The 18,213-nt window shown below is 45.8% G+C and overlaps 1 protein-coding gene across 1 annotated transcript; it reads left to right on the top strand.

Moving 5' to 3' along the window:
* Window positions 1–566: 566 nt before the first annotated feature.
* On the top strand, window positions 567–17,013 carry hivep2b (HIVEP zinc finger 2b). The gene is made up of 7 exons (XM_021585354.2): window positions 567–798; window positions 7,937–12,062; window positions 12,287–12,480; window positions 12,961–13,136; window positions 13,355–13,453; window positions 13,596–14,461; window positions 14,742–17,013. The coding sequence occupies exons 2-7, from the start codon at window positions 8,052–8,054 to the stop codon at window positions 15,243–15,245; spliced, it is 5,850 nt and encodes a 1,949-aa protein (XP_021441029.2). The 5' UTR covers window positions 567–798; window positions 7,937–8,051; the 3' UTR covers window positions 15,246–17,013.
* The last annotated feature ends 1,200 nt before the right edge of the window (window positions 17,014–18,213 follow it).

Below are 18,213 nucleotides of genomic sequence, written 5' to 3' on the forward strand. Positions count from 1 at the left end.
TCCAAAGCATGACCCGCCAAACCACACTTCTTAACACCTGCCCTCCTTAACCCAGAAGCCAGCCACACCAATGTGTCAGAGGAAACACTGTTCAACTGACTACTGAAGTTAGCCTGCAGGTGCCCGGTCCACCACAAGGAGTCACTAGAGCACGATGAGCCAAGTAAAGCCCACCTGGCCAACCTCTCCCCGCCCTATGGAACTCCCGGTCACGGCCCGTTGTGACACAGCCTGGGATCAAACCCGGGTCTGTAGTGACGCCTCAAGCACTGCAGTGCCTTAGACCCCCGCGCCACACGGGAGGTCCTGAATATTCTATTATATTCTACTATTCTAAAGTTGAAGTTGTCTGCTGTGTTTTGAACCTCTAGCTGAGATGTGGCTGTCTGTTGTGTGCCAACCATTGGTAAAAGCAGAGTATTGACAACAGTGTTTTCCCCCCACACCGAGACTGTGTATCTGTCTGCTGTGTTGGAGAAAGTGTCCTAAACCGTGGGCTGTTGTGTAATCCCTCACTGGGCCCCTTGCTATTTCTGTGCCTGGGTCCCGCGTCACGCTTGGGTATTTTCTCTGGTGACTAGCTCACATCAATAGATCTCCTAATGTACGCTCAGTCAGCCAGCATCAGCGGCTGCAACGTCTGATTGATACGATTTTACCCTCGCTAAATCTGATCATAATTGCTTATGCTATTACTATAGCCCAGGGATGTGGAGAATGGACAGCTGTAATTTGCAATATGAGGAATGTGACATGTGACTGGCGATGTGGGACAAGAAGAGAGTATACTAATGTCAGGTTTGTTTGAGGATTATATTCGACATCTGCATGTCCGTCTGTCTGCTGCTTGTGGAGAGACTATTTGAAAAACAGTAGGATAGAAAACATCTTACATCGGTGTTAATTCTGCATGTTGTGTTCTGTGCATGCTGTCATGCAATGGGCTTTCTGCCTCAGTGTCCCCGACTCGATGTGTTTTCCTTATAAAATGTATGGATGAGGGGCTAGTGTTAGACTCCTCTGTGTAGCTGAACGTGATGCAGTGGCATTGTAATGACGTTTTCCATAACCTATGTACAGTATGCTTCCCATTGTCTCCATGCAACATGCTTCAGCAGTGTTGCTGTACTATGTCTTATGAGCGTGTAAATGTATAAGCATACGGTATCTTGAATATAAAGAAACCTTCTAAGAGTCAACCCCCTCCTCTCAACCACTCAAGCACAAGTGCATGCTCAATCACACACATGCAAGCAGCACATTCACATGCCAATAGCCAACCCACAAACATTCAAAAAACACACTGATTTACCACCCAACTGCCAATCCACAAACAACCCAAAACACACTGATTTACCACCCAACTGCCAACCCACAATAATTTCAAAACACACTGATTTACCACCCAACTGCCTCCTATAGTAGTACTCACTTGCCATATTCCTGTGAACTTTTTGGATATACCATGAATTATATATACTAGTGTACATACACGACCATTGGCTTTACCTACACAAGAAATTGATTGTTTCCTAAAAGAGAGGTCTGTTGGGAAGTGTAGTCTATATCTGCTGAAGGAACTAGTAAATATGACTTGGCAGAGGTGGGGAAGTGTAGTCTATATCTGCTGAAGGAACTAGTAAATATGACTTGGCAGAGGTTGGGAAGTGTAGTCTATCTGCTGAAGGAACTAGTAAATATGACTTAGCAGAGGTGGGGAAGTGTAGTCTATATCTGCTGAAGGAACTAGTAAATATGACTTGGCAGAGGTTGGGAAGTGTAGTCTATATCTGCTGAAGGAACTAGTAAATATGACTTAGCAGAGGTGGGGAAGTGTAGTCTATATCTGCTGAAGGAACTAGTAAATATGACTTAACAGAGGTTGGGAAGTGTAGTCTATATCTGCTGAAGGAACTAGTAAATATGACTTAGCAGAGGTGGGGAAGTGTAGTCTATATCTGCTGAAGGAACTAGTAAATATGACTTGGCAGAGGTTGGGAAGTGTAGTCTATATCTGCTGAAGGAACTAGTAAATATGACTTAGCAGAGGTGGGGAAGTGTAGTCTATATCTGCTGAAGGAAGTAGTAAATATGACTTGGCAGAGGTTGGGAAGTGTAGTCTATATCTGCTGAAGGAACTAGTAAATATGACTTAGCAGAGGTGGGGAAGTGTAGTCTATATCTGCTGAAGAAACTAGTAAATATGACTTGGCAGAGGTTGGGAAGTTAGTCTATCTGCTGAAGGAACTAGTAAATATGACTTAGCAGAGGTTGGGAAGTGTAGTCTATATCTGCTGAAGGAACTAGTAAATATGACTTAGCAGAGGTTGGGAAGTGTAGCCTGCATACAGTACAGGCTGTGTCCTTCCCTCTCTATATCTGTAGTGTAGTTCAGAAGAGAGGTATGTATTGTTTCAGTGAGGCAGGCTTATCTCCCTGACACCCTGCACTCGTAGTTCCCTCCTCTTATTGCTTTAGGATGGAAACATACCTAGCTATGAGGTCAGAATGACCTTGAGGAGAGAGAGAGATCCCCTGTCCCCTCCTGCTCAAGGCTTTAAATGTTGTCACCTCTGCCCTTGTAGAATGTATCAAGAAGTCACCTTTTACAGTATACAGTATATACTGTATTCTCCACTTTGGTCTGTCTGTCTAGGAGAGGAATACAAACCCTATCAGATAGCTGTAGTGTTTAGCCCTGTGTCAAGTGGGAGGACAAAGTACTTCCCATTTAAATATTATTTGGACATTCTTGCAGTAGAAGCGTAGCCTCTTTGATTTAATGTATTTTATCTCTGCATCTTAAGAGTCACCTTGGATTTGTATCATCTCTCCGGTCTGTTTGACAAATGTGTGTGTGTGTGTGTGTGTGTGTGTGTGTGTGTGTATGTGTGTGTGTGTGTGTAACAAAGAGAGAAGGAGCAGTAGGATGTAACAGTCTAACAAGGAGAGAAATCCCTGGATGTAACAAATAGTGAAAGAGAGAGCAGTAGGGTGGAACAGAAAGAGAGAGCAGTAGGGTGGAACAGAAAGAGAGAGCAGTAGAGTGGAACAGAAAGAGAGAGCAGTAGAGTGGAACAGAAAGAGAGAGCAGTAGGGTGGAACAGAAAGAGAGAGCAGCAGGGTGGAACAGAAAGAGAGCAGTAGGGTGGAACAGAAAGAGAGAGCAGTAGAGTGGAACAGTAAGAGAGCAGTAGGGTGGAACAGAAAGAGAGAGCAGTAGGGTGGAACAGAAAGAGAGAGCAGTAGGGTGGAACAGAAAGAGAGAGCAGTAGGGTGGAACAGAAAGAGAGAGCAGTAGAGTGGAACAGTAAGAGAGCAGTAGGGTGGAACAGAAAGAGAGAGCAGTAGGGTGGAACAGAAAGAGAGAGCAGTAGGGTGGAACAGAAAGAGAGAGCAGTAGGGTGGAACAGAAAGAGAGAGCAGTAGAGTGGAACAGAAAGAGAGAGAGCAGTAGGGTGGAACAGAAAGAGAGAGAGCAGTGGGGTGGAACAGAAAGAGAACAGTAGGGTGGAACAGAAAGAGAGAGAGCAGTAGAGTGGAACAGAAAGAGAGCAGTAGGGTGGAACAGAAAGAGAGCAGTAGGGTGGAACAGAAAGAGAGAGCAGTAGGGTGGAACAGAAAGAGAGAGCAGTAGGGTGGAACAGAAAGAGAGCAGTAGGGTGGAACAGAAAGAGAGAGCAGTAGAGTGGAACAGAAAGAGAGAGCAGTAGAGTGGAACAGAAAGAGAGAGCAGTAGAGTGGAACAGAAAGAGAGAGCAGTAGAGTGGAACAGAAAGAGAGAGAGCAGTAGGGTGGAATAGAAAGAGAGAGCAGTAGGGTGGAACAGAAAGAGAGAGCAGTAGGGTGGAACAGAAAGAGAGAGCAGCAGGGTGGAACAGAAAGAGAGCAGTAGGGTGGAACAGAAAGAGAGAGCAGTAGAGTGGAACAGTAAGAGAGCAGTAGGGTGGAACAGAAAGAGAGAGCAGTAGGGTGGAACAGAAAGAGAGAGCAGTAGGGTGGAACAGAAAGAGAGAGCAGTAGGGTGGAACAGAAAGAGAGAGCAGTAGAGTGGAACAGAAAGAGAGAGAGCAGTAGGGTGGAACAGAAAGAGAGAGAGCAGTAGGGTGGAACAGAAAGAGAGCAGTAGGGTGGAACAGAAAGAGAGAGCAGTAGAGTGGAACAGAAAGAGAGCAGTAGGGTGGAACAGAAAGAGAGCAGTAGGGTGGAACAGAAAGAGAGAGCAGTAGGGTGGAACAGAAAGAGAGAGCAGTCGGGTGGAACAGAAAGAGAGCAGTAGGGTGGAACAGAAAGAGAGAGCAGTAGAGTGGAACAGAAAGAGAGAGCAGTAGAGTGGAACAGAAAGAGAGAGTAGTAGGGTGGAACAGAAAGAGAGAGCAGTAGAGTGGAACAGAAAGAGAGAGAGCAGTAGGGTGGAATAGAAAGAGAGAGCAGTAGGGTGGAACAGAAAGAGAGAGCAGTAGGGTGGAACAGAAAGAGAGAGCAGCAGGGTGGAACAGAAAGAGAGCAGTAGGGTGGAACAGAAAGAGAGAGCAGTAGAGTGGAACAGTAAGAGAGCAGTAGGGTGGAACAGAAAGAGAGAGCAGTAGGGTGGAACAGAAAGAGAGAGCAGTAGGGTGGAACAGAAAGAGAGAGCAGTAGGGTGGAACAGAAAGAGAGAGCAGTAGAGTGGAACAGAAAGAGAGAGAGCAGTAAGGTGGAACAGAAAGAGAGAGAGCAGTAGGGTGGAACAGAAAGAGAGCAGTAGGGTGGAACAGAAAGAGAGAGCAGTAGAGTGGAACAGAAAGAGAGCAGTAGGGTGGAACAGAAAGAGAGCAGTAGGGTGGAACAGAAAGAGAGAGCAGTAGGGTGGAACAGAAAGAGAGAGCAGTAGAGTGGAACAGAAAGAGAGAGAGCAGTAGAGTGGAACAGAAAGAGAGAGCAGTAGGGTGGAACAGAAAGAGAGAGCAGTAGGGTGGAACAGAAAGAGAGAGCAGTAGAGTGGAACAGAAAGAGAGAGCAGTAGAGTGGAACAGAAAGAGAGAGCAGTAGGGTGGAACAGAAAGAGAGAGCAGTAGGGTGGAACAGAAAGAGAGAGCAGTAGGGTGGAACAGAAAGAGAGACCAGTAGAGTGGAACAGAAAGAGAGAGCAGTAGAGTGGAACAGAAAGAGAGCAGTAGAGTGGAACAGAAAGAGAGAGCAGTAGAGTGGAACAGAAAGAGAGAGCAGGAGGGTGGAACAGAAAGAGAGAGCAGTAGGGTGGAACAGAAAGAGAGAGCAGTAGAGTGGAACAGAAAGAGAGAGCAGTAGAGTGGAACAGAAAGAGAGAGAGCAGTAGGGTGGAACAGAAAGAGAGAGCAGTAGGGTGGAACAGAAAGAGAGAGCAGGAGGGTGGAACAGAAAGAGAGAGCAGTAGGGTGGAACAGAAAGAGAGAGCAGTAGAGTGGAACAGAAAGAGAGAGCAGTAGAGTGGAACAGAAAGAGAGAGAGCAGTAGGGTGGAACAGAAAGAGAGAGCAGTAGGGTGGAACAGAAAGAGAGAGCAGTAGGGTGGAACAGAAAGAGAGAGAGCAGTAGGGTGGAACAGAAAGAGAGCAGTAGGGTGGAACAGAAAGAGAGCAGTAGGGTGGAACAGAAAGAGAGAGCAGTAGGGTAGAACAGAAAGAGAGAGCAGTAGGGTGGAACAGAAAGAGAGAGCAGTAGGGTGGAACAGAAAGAGAAAACGTAGCTCATAGGCTGTCCTAATTAAGAGTAGCTCAGAGGGTTTGAACCAGATAATCTTACATAACCTCGTTAAAGAGCACACAGCCTTTGATACTGAGAAGATGAGAATGATGTTCCCTCTGAGACCCAGCATACCATGAAGCCCCACAATGTAGAGCTGACGTATAGAACAAGATGACATACCCTGGTCCACAGTCTAGAACAAGATTACATACCCTGGTCCACGATCTAGAGCTGTCGTATAGAACAAGATTACATACCCTGGTCTACAGTATAGAACAAGATTACATACCCTGGTCCATGATCTAGAGCTGATGTATAGAACAAGATGACATACCCTGGTCCACAGTCTAGAACAAGATTACATACCCTGGTCCACGATCTAGAGCTGACGTATAGAACAAGATTACATACCCTGGTCTACAGTATAGAACAAGATTACATACCCTGGTCCATGATCTAGAGCTGATGTATAGAACAAGATTACATACCCTGGTCTACAGTATAGAACAAGATCACATACCCTGGTCCACGGTACAGAACAAGATTACATACCCTGGTCCACGGTACAGAACAAGATTACATACCCTGGTCCACGGTATAGAACAAGATTACATACCCTAGTCCACGATCTAGAGCTGAGGTATAGAACAAGATTACATACCCTGGTCCACGGTACAGAACAAGATTACATACCCTGGTCCACGGTATAGAACAAGATTACATACCCTGGTCCACGGTATAGAACAAGATTACATACCCTGGTCCACGGTACAGAACAAGATTACATACCCTGGTCCACGGTATAGAACAAGATTACATACCCTGGTCCACGGTACAGAACAAGATTACATACCCTGGTCCACGGTACAGAACAAGATTACATACCCTGGTCCACAGTATAGAACAAGATTACATACCCTGGTCCACGGTACAGAACAAGATTACATACCCCGGTCTACGGTATCGAATAAGATTACATTCCTGGTCCACGGTACAGAACAAAATTACATACCCTGGTCCATGGTACAGAACAAGATTACATACCCTGGTCCACGGTATAGAACAAGATTACATACCCTGGTCCACGGTACAGAACACGATTACATACCCTGGTCCACGGTACAGAACAAGATTACATACCCTGGTCCACGGTACAGAACAAGTTTACATACCCTGGTCCACAGTATAGAACAAGATTACATACCCTGGTCCACGGTACAGAACAAGATTACATACCCTGGTCCACGGTATAGAACAAGATTACATACCCTGGTCCACGGTACAGAACACGATTACATACCCTGGTCCACGGTACAGAACAAGATTACATACCCTGGTCCACGGTACAGAACAAGATTACATACCCTGGTCCACGGTACAGAACAAGATTACATACCCTGGTCCACGGTATAGAACAAGATTACATACCCTGGTCCAAGGTGTAGAGCTGAGATTTAGGACAAGATTACATACCCTGGTCCACGGTATAGAACAAGATTACATACCCTGCCCCAAGGTGTAGAGCTGAGATTTAAGACAAGATTACATACCCTGCTATGGAGCTATAGGGTTCATCCAAAATGGCACCCTATTCCCTTTATAATGCACTACTTTTGACCAGAGCCCTATGGGTAGTGCACTATATAGGGGATAGTGTGCCATTTGGGGTGCAGACATAGTGTAATGGAGCAGAAACACAGGTAGTCCCATAATGTGGAGCTGAGGTATAGGATGAGATAATAAACAGTACACATATCAAGTGTCTTTGATGAGTTTAGCGTCCAGGTAAACATACACACTGTCATTGTAGTGCACTGGCCAGGGGTTAGATGAGGTACAGGTATTTGAGAGAGTCTAGTAAAAGAGCATGGTTATTCTTTCATTTCCTGCCATGATCACTGGTCATTATGCACCAAGTTTAGTTGAAGGAGGAACTATTTTGGAAAATGATTTTTTGTCTGTGAGGTTATAAAGGTCCCTAAGTGGTGATATGATCTGTTTTATGTTTCTTGTTGGGAGAAACAGGAAGGGGGAAACAGGAAGGGGGTTGCACGTTAACTACAGTATTTTTGTAAGTAAGTAGTTGTGCTATTTTTGCGTCTACTGGTATTTGGTAGGGACAATGCATGTGTGTCCTTAATGTAATACTGTGAACTATGTAATGTAATGTAATATTGTGAAGTATTGTAATTTCACAAAAAAATAATTATTCTGTTTCTTTTTTTTTCCAGATGACCCTTTCCTGCAACCAGTGTACATCTGCGAATATTACTACTACAGTAACATAACAGACTTTATCATCTGTAGGAAATCAACCCTGAAGAGGAAGGTGACATTGGAATCGTCATGGAGTCACTAGAAACTACTGCAGAGGTGAAAAGCTCTAAAGAGGCTCTGAATAAGACAGTTCCCCAGAGAAAGTCAGCAGCACCAGAACCTATGATTGCCCAAACTAAAATACCCCCCTCGGCTGATTCGGAAGGGGAGGGGTGGCATCTATGCCCAGAACCTGAGGAGGACCAGAGTAGAACCACATATTGTTCAACAGATATGTCTGACTCAGGGAAACTCAGACAATTAGAAGGGAAATCACTACGCCAATTACAGGATCAACCCTGCAGTCATCCTCATTACAACGTATTAACCTCATATCCACCACAGGAGAGACAGACAGTTCCCTTTGCTAGACAGAAAACAGCAGATCACTTGCTTTCTGCACTGCCACTTGTCAGCTGTGGAGGGCCCTCTCCTCAGAGGAGCTCCCCCAGTTTACCCGTGTCTCTCCAACACTGTTCCCAGTCAGGAATAGAGGAACTATCCAAGGAGGTGTGTAGTAAGATGGAGCAGAAGCAGCAACAGAGACCTGGGAAGTATGTTTGTGATTATTGTGGGAGGGCATGTGCCAAACCCAGCGTACTTAAGAAGCATATTCGCTCACATACTGGGGAGAGACCCTACCCCTGCGTGCCCTGTGGTTTCTCCTTCAAAACCAAGAGCAATTTATACAAACACAGAAAATCTCATGCTCACTCGGTCAAAGCTGGGACAGTGCCATTTTCAGAACTGGGTTCTTACAATGTCAACATGGAGGACCGGGGATCTTTAGAAGGAGAAGGAGAGTTCTACTCTGATGCTGAGCAGAGCTCGGACACGGACGAAGATGATTCATCGCTCTTGGACACTGTTTCAGTGGAGGAACCAGATAGCACCACTGCTGTTAAAGTACTGAATCTCATTGCCCAGAAACAGGGAGTTACATTAGCATCAACATTATCTGAGGACGGTTCACCCAGGCTCTTGGAGATCAATGCTGCTCCAGCTGTTTCTCAGGTCAGCCATGCAATCCAATCCAGCGCCATCAAGCAGAGGCTGGCACTCCGGCTCTCAGAGAAAAGGAGCAGTGACACTGACACATCTCTCTCCCTGCCTAGCCAGGGAAGCAAAGGCAGCACAGACTCAGGCTACTTCTCACGCTCTGAGAGTGCTGAACACCAAACAGGTGGTCCTCCCAACACAAACGCCAAGTCCTATCAAGAGATAATGTTTGGAAAGTGTTACAAGCCGAACCCGAAACAACAGGCCATAACTGTTGTGACTTGCAGGACAGACTTAACGAGTGATCGTAAGACATCGGAGCGAGGTGTTTCCCGCGTATTCACACAAGAAAAGGAATCAATGGTTGAATCGATCAGAATAAACACACATTCATTTACAAGGGAGGACATTAAGGAGGCTCAACTAGAGCTCTCTGATTCTGGACAGCTGGTCCGGAGCAACTCGATGCCCACGTCCTCGGTGGCATGTCAGGACATGTCACAAGGCCTGCGAGGCAGCCACTCCTTTGATGAAAGGGCGTCCCCTGGAGGCATTAGGAGACTTACGAGACAGGCTGCCTTTGAACACTCTGCACACGATGGACCTCATGACCACTACGGAAACATCTCTGATATTTCCAACCTCGGAGTGGAGGTGGACAGTTTCATCATCCAACAAAAGCAAGCGATGGAATATGCGACGAGGAAACGGCGAAAGGAAAAGTGTGTTGCGGAGGAGGAGGATGTAGGAGGCCAGTATCACACGGACTGTGACCACTCTGAAGAGATGAGGGACTATGATTCAAAGCAAACCTCGCAAGGTGCTCTAACCACTACATCCTCAGTGAAAGGACATGCCCAAAGCGTTCACACACAGGATAGATCACAACGTGATAGACTGGAAAGGGAAATGTGGGAAAAGAGAGAGAGAGAAGAGAGAAGATCTTTAGGTAACGTCATCTCTGTGATTCAACACACTAACTCCCTTACCAGGTCTCTCTCTGAACAGTCAGATTCTTACAACTACCGGGATAAGCCGTCCTCAATGGAGGTGGTGGAGCAAAGCGAAACTAGAGAGATGCACAAAAGGACTGAGATCTTTGCACACCAGTTGAGTGACAGTAGATTATTAGATAAGTCGTATCAAATGACACCTAAGCTAGTCCGTCAGTCTAACATACCGGTCCCAGAGATCAGGGTGACTGTAGAACCAGACAGTCCAGAGAAAGAGAAATCAGCTGAGGTGAAACAGGTGAAGGCGAAGGAGCCCGATAGACATATAGAGGAGTTCCAATGGCCTCAGAGGAGTGAAACCCTGTCTCAGTTCCCCCCAGAGAAACTCCCTCCGAAGAAGAAGAGACTGCGCTTAGCTGACTTGGAGCACTCCTCTGGCGAGTCTAGCTTTGAGTCGGCTTGTACGAGCCTCTCCCGGAGCCCCAGTCAAGACAGCAACCTATCCTACTGCTCCAGCTTCTCGTTTGACCGAGAGGAGAAAGAGAGAGAGGTTATCCCCAAGCCAGCTTCCCCGGCGGCTAGACAGGATGAGTTTGGCAAAGCATTGGAGTTCTTAGCGGTGCCAGGAAGCGGCTACTCCCTCTCTGTCCTGAACCAACGTCAACAACATGAAATGAGACGTACCTCTTCAGAACAGGCACCGTGCCACTCCCAGTGCAGAGAGCTCCCAGAGGTCCGCAGCGTATCATTTGACTACGGCAGTCTCTCTCCAACGGCCAAAGTTAGACATGCGGAACTCAGCGCCAGCTACTCGGAGCCCAGACGGAGTAACTTGGTAAGACAGGAGTCCTTGAATGTTAACCTTGAATTTGCACATCCAGTCCTTCCGCTAAATATTCTTCCTCAGTACCTCAGCAGTGCCCTGTCGTTCTCATCCACCGCTCTGCACTCTCAGTGTCTGCCAATGTTCTCCCCTCAGCCGTCACACTCTGGTCTCCTAGTTCCTGTTAGAATCCAGACTCACGTGCCATCCTATGGTAGCATCACATACACCACTGTGTCCCAAATTGTAGATGATCCGTTCGAAAGCGTTAACTCCACCAGAACCTCTTTACTCACTTCTCACTTCGCAAATTTAGCCACGAATTTGGATACATCTAATATATTATTAGGACACCCTCGAGGACTGTTGACCAGCCCAGTCCAGGTTCACGTTCTAGATCTGCCCCCAGCTAAGCTGAAGACAGGCATCCCTCTCTCCCTGACCTCCAGGACGATCTCCACCACCAACTGTGGGTCCAGTGGTGGATCCAACAAACGCATGTTGTCTCCGGCCAGCAGCTTGGACCTGTTCATGGAGGTCAAACAGCAGAAACGCGTCAAAGAGGAGAAAATGTACGGTGAGATAGTGGAGGAGTTGGGTGCTGTGGAATTAGGGAATTATAATGTGACTGAAGAGAACAAGCACAGTTTAAAGTCAGAGTTTCAAAGTGACACCAACCAGGGAGCATCACTGTCAGGCTTTCCTTCAAAATCCTCTTTGTCTGTCTCATCAGCGCTTCATTCTCATAACGAGCCAGCAAGTGGAAGCTTCGTCTCACCTCAGCAACAAGGGTCAGAAAGTCCTGATTCCCCTATGGATAACTCGCCAACAGAAGCAAGCCTACATCCACATGCTCTGCTTTCTCTAAAGGATTTCAATGAGTCTGGCATGGACAGCAAGGCACAGATGGAGGTGCTGGTGCAGCTAGTCAAAGGTCAGGGCATCCTCATCTCAGACGGGGAAAACACCAAACGGATATCTCAATTTCCAAGTCTCCGCACAATGACAGCTGTGAGTTGGTGCTATCTGAACTACACCAAGCCAAACAGCACTCACAGCAGCTCTCCCCTGTCCTCTGTGTACGCTACGTGGTGCATCAGTTCCCATAACCCCAACCCTCCTAACCTCAACACCAGTGCCACCTTGGCTCTGCTCCGCTCCAAACAGACGACTAACACATGGGTGTACACCATGGCTGCCATGTACCAACCTGGGACTGGGAAGCTGGTCTCCTCCTCACTCTTATGGAGGCAGAGGCTCGGGCTGGTGAGAACATTGATTGATTATTTCATTATTCATTATTCCATAAACATCTATATTGAATGTTTCCAATCCTGGAATCAAGTTACATTATAAATACATAATCTAATTGTAACCATATTATACATTTTCTTCTATACCTAAACTGCATGTTCACGGAATGTTTAATGTTTCACAGAATTGTTTTTATTTATTCTTTTTATTAACGTTTATTTATCTGTCTCATTTAGCTACAGAGCAAACCGCAGCTCAAAGAGCTGGAAGGGAGCTCCTATGGGAGGAAAGTGAAGGATGCCAGCTGCAGGGTAAAAGCCGGGAAGGAGGACTGGAAAGAGAGGGAGGTCTCCTCGAAACAAACAGCAGTGCCAACACCAACACCAACACCAACATCAACACCAACCCGGATAAAAATATTTGAAGGAGGGTCTGTTATGATAATATCACATCAATCAATAAGCGCTATAATATTACTTTGAATGTTAGTTTGTAATGTGTACATGTTTTATAAAGGGGTTATGCCTGGTGGTACAAATTATTTTTTTAAACTTTATTTAACCTGGTAGTCCCATTGAAATCAGAAGACCTCTTTAAAAGAGATCCCTGGAATTAGATTGAATAGCTGTTTTCACTTACCTTGCATGTCTATAGCTACGTATAATATAAAACACATGTCATTCCATGGAGGGCCAAGTGTCTGCAGGTTTTTGCTCCTCCTTTGTACTTGATTGATCAATTCTGATCATTGAGTCCAATTTTTGACCTAGACAATCAGGTGATGGGAGTTCCTAACTAATCAAATTGAAAGGAAACTGCAAAAACCAGCATACACTCGGCCCTCCGTGGAATGAGTCTGACACCACCCTGATATAGAACATCGCATTAAGGATGGTTTTCCTCCCCTCAGGTTCAAGTCTAATGAGGACTATGTGTACGTGAGGGGCCGAGGCCGGGGGAAGTATATCTGTGAGGAGTGTGGCATTCGCTGTAAGAAACCCAGCATGCTGAAGAAACACATACGCACCCACACTGACGTCCGGCCCTACGTCTGCAGGGTCTGCAACTTCGCTTTCAAAACTAAAGGTGGGATTCCCTTCTTCTTACAGACGAATGAGACGAGAGATTAACTTTGTGACGACTGCTGATTTTAAAAAGGGATTCATCAAATCAACTAGATTGAATGATGATTGCATTGATGACAACAGTAACATTTATCCCCCCCCCCCAAAAAAAAGTACAATTGAATGATAATGATAAAAAGATAATCAGCTAAATGAATCTTTAACATGTTTGACTCACAGGAAATCTGACCAAGCATATGAAGTCAAAGGCTCACATGAAGAAGTGTCTTGAGCTTGGTGTGTCAGTCACAGTGGATGATACAGAGACACTGGAATCTGGTAAGATATTGACCAATGACCAGGGAGTTATTCAGATATTTAAAACTGATTGTGTAACCCATGGTAACTGTACCACAGAAAGAATGACAGAAACAAGTGATGTATCCTTTGTCTTTACTTGTTGTTCTTTCAAACAATGCAGATGACATCCAGCAAGACTTGAAGACCGGGGTCTTGAGCTCAGCCAAACACCAGTTCTCAGACGCAGACGACTCCGATGGCATGGATGAAGAGATCGACGATATCGACGAAGATGACGAGGACGAGGACGACTACGACGGTGACTCTACTCCCAAGATCCTTTCCCGGAGCACCAGCCCTCAGCCCTGTGGCGTAGCCTCTCTGTCGGTCACAGCTGCCGCTGTCATCCAGGGTGTGTCGTCAGACGTCCATGGCTGTCCCCTCAGTTCCTTCCATCCCCTCCCCAGCTGCCTCTCAACCTACACCCTGCCTAGCGTCGATATCCACCCCCATCCCACCTCCACCCTGTCAGGCATCGATGTCCACCCCCATCCCCATCCCCCCTCCACTGTCAGGAGGACAGGGCCAGACCGGAGGACTGTCTTGGCCTCCAGCCTGGACAAGGAAGACTGTAGCCTGGCCATGCTGTCTCCTGACCAGGGCTGTCTGTTCTTTGACCCCTACCCCACCTGTCTGCTGTCCCCCGGCTGGGAGTCCCCTCTGAGGGAACCGCCTAACTCCCGCCTCGGCTACCCCTCAACCCGGAGAGACCTCTCCCCCCGGGGACGCTCCTCACCTCGATGGGACACCTCCCCGCTGAGGCCAAGCTCCCCCAACCTCACCCCCATCCAGCACCTCTTTCCGGCCTGTATGGAGAGGCCCCTGTCCCCAGGTGGAGTGGACCTGGCTGGGAGGAGACAGAGGGTGGTGCTCAGGGCTGTGTCTCCACGTAGAGGGGGCTCACAACATAGAGACTCTGGGGATAAAACCAGGCAGCAAGCCAAGGCTGAACTGGTCCAGCAGGGAGAAACCATTGAAATGGATATGGTATGTAATATAGTTGTTTACAGTATGTTTTCATTGACTAGTATATGTTTAGATTGACTGGTATATGCTTGTCCATCAAAACTAGCTGCACTGACTTCATTTCAACTGACTTCATTTCAACTCAGTGTTCTTGATGTTAAACCTTTATTAATCACAATGGGTTTTTTTCACCAATGGTGTCCATGAATTTTTTTCTTGATTGTCATTTCAAACTTGTTTTTTTTAGAAAGAAACTGTAGATACGTGTCTTCTGATTGTCACTATAACTTGTTGTGTTTAGGATCAGAGGAGAAGCGTGCCTCCCTGCCTGCCTGGGTCCGCCTGCTCCAGTTGTCCTCGTCAGAACCTCTTCAGCCACCTCCCCCTACACTCTCAGCAGCAGGCTGGGACTCTCCTACCCATGGTGCCTATCGGAGGGATCCAGGTACTGCGCTCTCTGCCCTCCTGCAGCTCTGACCGGACCCATCTGTCAGCCCTATCCCCTCAAAAGACTGAGCTCCACCAGGACAGCACTAAGGAGGGATCTGTTCGTCTGGCAGCCCTCGGTGCAGAGGACTCAGGAGCCCGGCAGCAGGGGAGGGAGAGGGGGATGGAGAGGGAGATGGAGAGGGAGACCGGGATGGAGAGGGAGAGGCTGTCCCCCCTCCAGACACCCCGGGACTCTGAGGAGGAGAACCCCCCTGTCTCTGTCCTCATGGTCAGGAACCCTAAGCAGGAAGAGGTTCTTCAGACCTGCACCAAGGCCATCGCCTCCCTCAGGATCACCTCCGAAGAGCATCTATAGACTGGGGTTGCATCCCAAATAGCACCCTATTCCCTATATAAAGTACTACTGTTGACCAGAAGGCTCTCGTCACAAGTAATGCACTATATAAGGAATAGTGTACCATTTGGGCCTTTCCTCATATGGGACGTTCTTTGGTGCTTCCTCCAGGAGCAGCTGAGCCCCCCCATCCAACGTCCAGTCCTCAGCTAGCATGGTTCTAGATCAATTAGCGATGTCTTGACAACTGCTATGGTCACGCCAACTTCTCTGGTCACATATGAGTTGGCAAGACAGCACAAATAGATATGGAACCAGGCTATGTCCACAGTTCCTCTCAACCTCATTCCACTAGACAGGCAGACAGACAGACAGACAGACAGACAGACAGGCAGGCAGGCAGACAGACAGACAGACAGACAGACAGACAGACAGACAGACAGACAGACAGGCAGGCAGGCAGGCAGGCAGGCAGGCAGGCAGGCAGACAGACAGACAGACAGACAGACAGACAGACAGACAGACAGACAGACAGACAGACAGACCCCATTGGTTGGGTGTTGGGGGATTCTTCTCTCAGTTTCAGTTACTTCAGGTTTCTTCATGTTAGTAATGCAACGTTCATGTGTCTTAACATTCCCCTCCCCTCACCATACGATGATCTATATCTGAGAGGAAAACAAACCTTTAAAAACAGAGACTTTATACTCTCTATGAATTTTTTTGAACTTTTAGGTCAGTGGAGTTCCTCGCAGCAAAGGATAAGCAAGAGGACGGTTGAAGTAGTGGACACAGGTGCAATATATGGGATTTAAAGATAATGCTTCTACGTTAATTATGCTTGCATACACTTGCACACAAACAGAATCATTTATATTTATTATACCCCATAACCCAATCTTAACACATTTATTCATATAAATGCATATGTGTACTATTTTCAAAATAGGCTTGTTGTTTAAATTGTATTCATATCGAGTGATTAGTTAAGAATTTGATTCTTGGAGAGAAATTGGAAAGGAAATAACGGGGAAAGTATCTAATATATATATATATAATATGAAAGTATTTGAAAACGGAATCTGACCAAATTTAGTGTAGACTTGCTTTTTGTCCAGTTTGGTGCTTTTGATTGAAAAGCAAAGATCTGTGCCTTTTCTTTGCTTTCTACATAATGTTTTAAATAATCGTATTAAGCGAGGAAAAAGAGAATATCACGTTTAAGGAACTTTGAATCAGAATTGTCTGGCGTGACAGTGTTATTATCAACAAAGAAATTGCACAAAAAAAAAAATTTGCTTTTACTTTGTGGAATTAAATTGCTGTTTTTCTAGCTACATTTTATGTAAAATATATCTATTTGACATATTTGTTATGTTGCAGATTCTCAATGTTGTGTTTTTAGCTTTTTGAACAAACGCATGAGTTTTTGCTATTGCACAAATAGAGAAGTGCATACGTTTACTGTAAGATGTCTTTATATATTAGAAAAGTATGCTTTTATTGCTGATGGTAAATATTTGTCTACTATTTATATGCTGTATATGATCTCCACTTATGCAACAGTGTGTCTCACTGACCCATGCTCATGAGATGCTTGTGAGAGGCTTGTGAGAGGCTTGTGAGATGCTCATGAAGTCACGTCCATGCATTATAACTTATGGCTTTAAGCAATCGTTGTTCGTTATTCTGGCCTTTGAACCTTTTTGTGAATTTAAATAAGCACTTTCATCCTAACTTTTATATCTGACTGAGATGGTTATTAAGGAGAAATAAAAAAACAATCATGTGTTCTAGTGTCACTTCAAACATTCCACTACTATGAAGTGATTGTTATCTGTGTGCACGTACAGGGCACATAAGTTTAACTCCTCTTTAATTTCAAGTGTGAATTCATTTTACTTTACATTTTAATTTTTGGTAAAGAAGATGGGGTGGGTTGAGTAGTTTGTAACGACCTGTACCGACGTACCTTGAAATTCACATTTCCTTTACGTCCAATTTTAAACCATTTTTTTCCAGTGTTGAATTCACATGACTTTTTATGAGAATTGTAGGTACAGAGATAAACGACTGAGATGATCTTTTCAGAGGTAAAAAATAAATAAATAATGGCTGCATTTCCAATATGGAAGTTAACAGGAATGATGGCAAATTGACATTTTGACATTTACAGGTTCACCGTTGAGGCATGAGTTAGTGGACTGATTTGAAACACACAACTCGACATGTTTACATTACAAGCACGGTGTTATAATCAACTTTACCTCTCACAAGAATGTCTGGGGTAGCTATCGCTGGACCCACTCGATGTACATGCTGTCTGGTATGTAGCATATAGCTACAGGGTGATGTTATGTGTGTATACAGAGAGGACGGTTGAAGTAGAAAGTCTTGCAACCAATAGATATGACTTCCTGTTGGATTTCCTTTGACTGCAGATTATCAGTTTGTATCATCTCTCCTGCTACTGAACTACACTGAGTACACCAAACATCAGGAACACCTTCCTAATATTAAGTTGCACCCCCCCTTTTGTCCTCAGAACAGCCTCAATAGTCAGGGCATGGACTCTACGAGGTGGTGAAAGCGTTCCACAGGGATGCTGGCCCATGTTGACTCCAATGCTTCCCACGGTTGTGTCAAGTTGGCTGGATGTCCTTTGGGTGGTGGACCCTTCTTGATGCACACAGGAAACTGTTGAGTGTGAAAAACTCAGCAGCTTTGCAGTTCTTGACACGAACCAGTACACCTGGCACTTACTACAATACCCCTGTTCAAAGGCGCTTAAATATTTTGTCTTCCCCATTCACCCTCTGAATGACACACATACACAATCCGTGTCACAATTGTCTCAAGGCTTAAACATCCTTCTTTCACCTGTCTCCTCCCCTTCATCTACACTGATTGAAGTGGATTTAACAAGTGACATCAATAAGGGATCATAGCTTTCACCTGGATTCACCTGGTCAGACAATGTGATGGAAAG

This window comes from Oncorhynchus mykiss, chromosome 25 (assembly GCF_013265735.2).
Source record: "Oncorhynchus mykiss isolate Arlee chromosome 25, USDA_OmykA_1.1, whole genome shotgun sequence".
Taxonomy (NCBI): domain Eukaryota; kingdom Metazoa; phylum Chordata; class Actinopteri; order Salmoniformes; family Salmonidae; genus Oncorhynchus; species Oncorhynchus mykiss.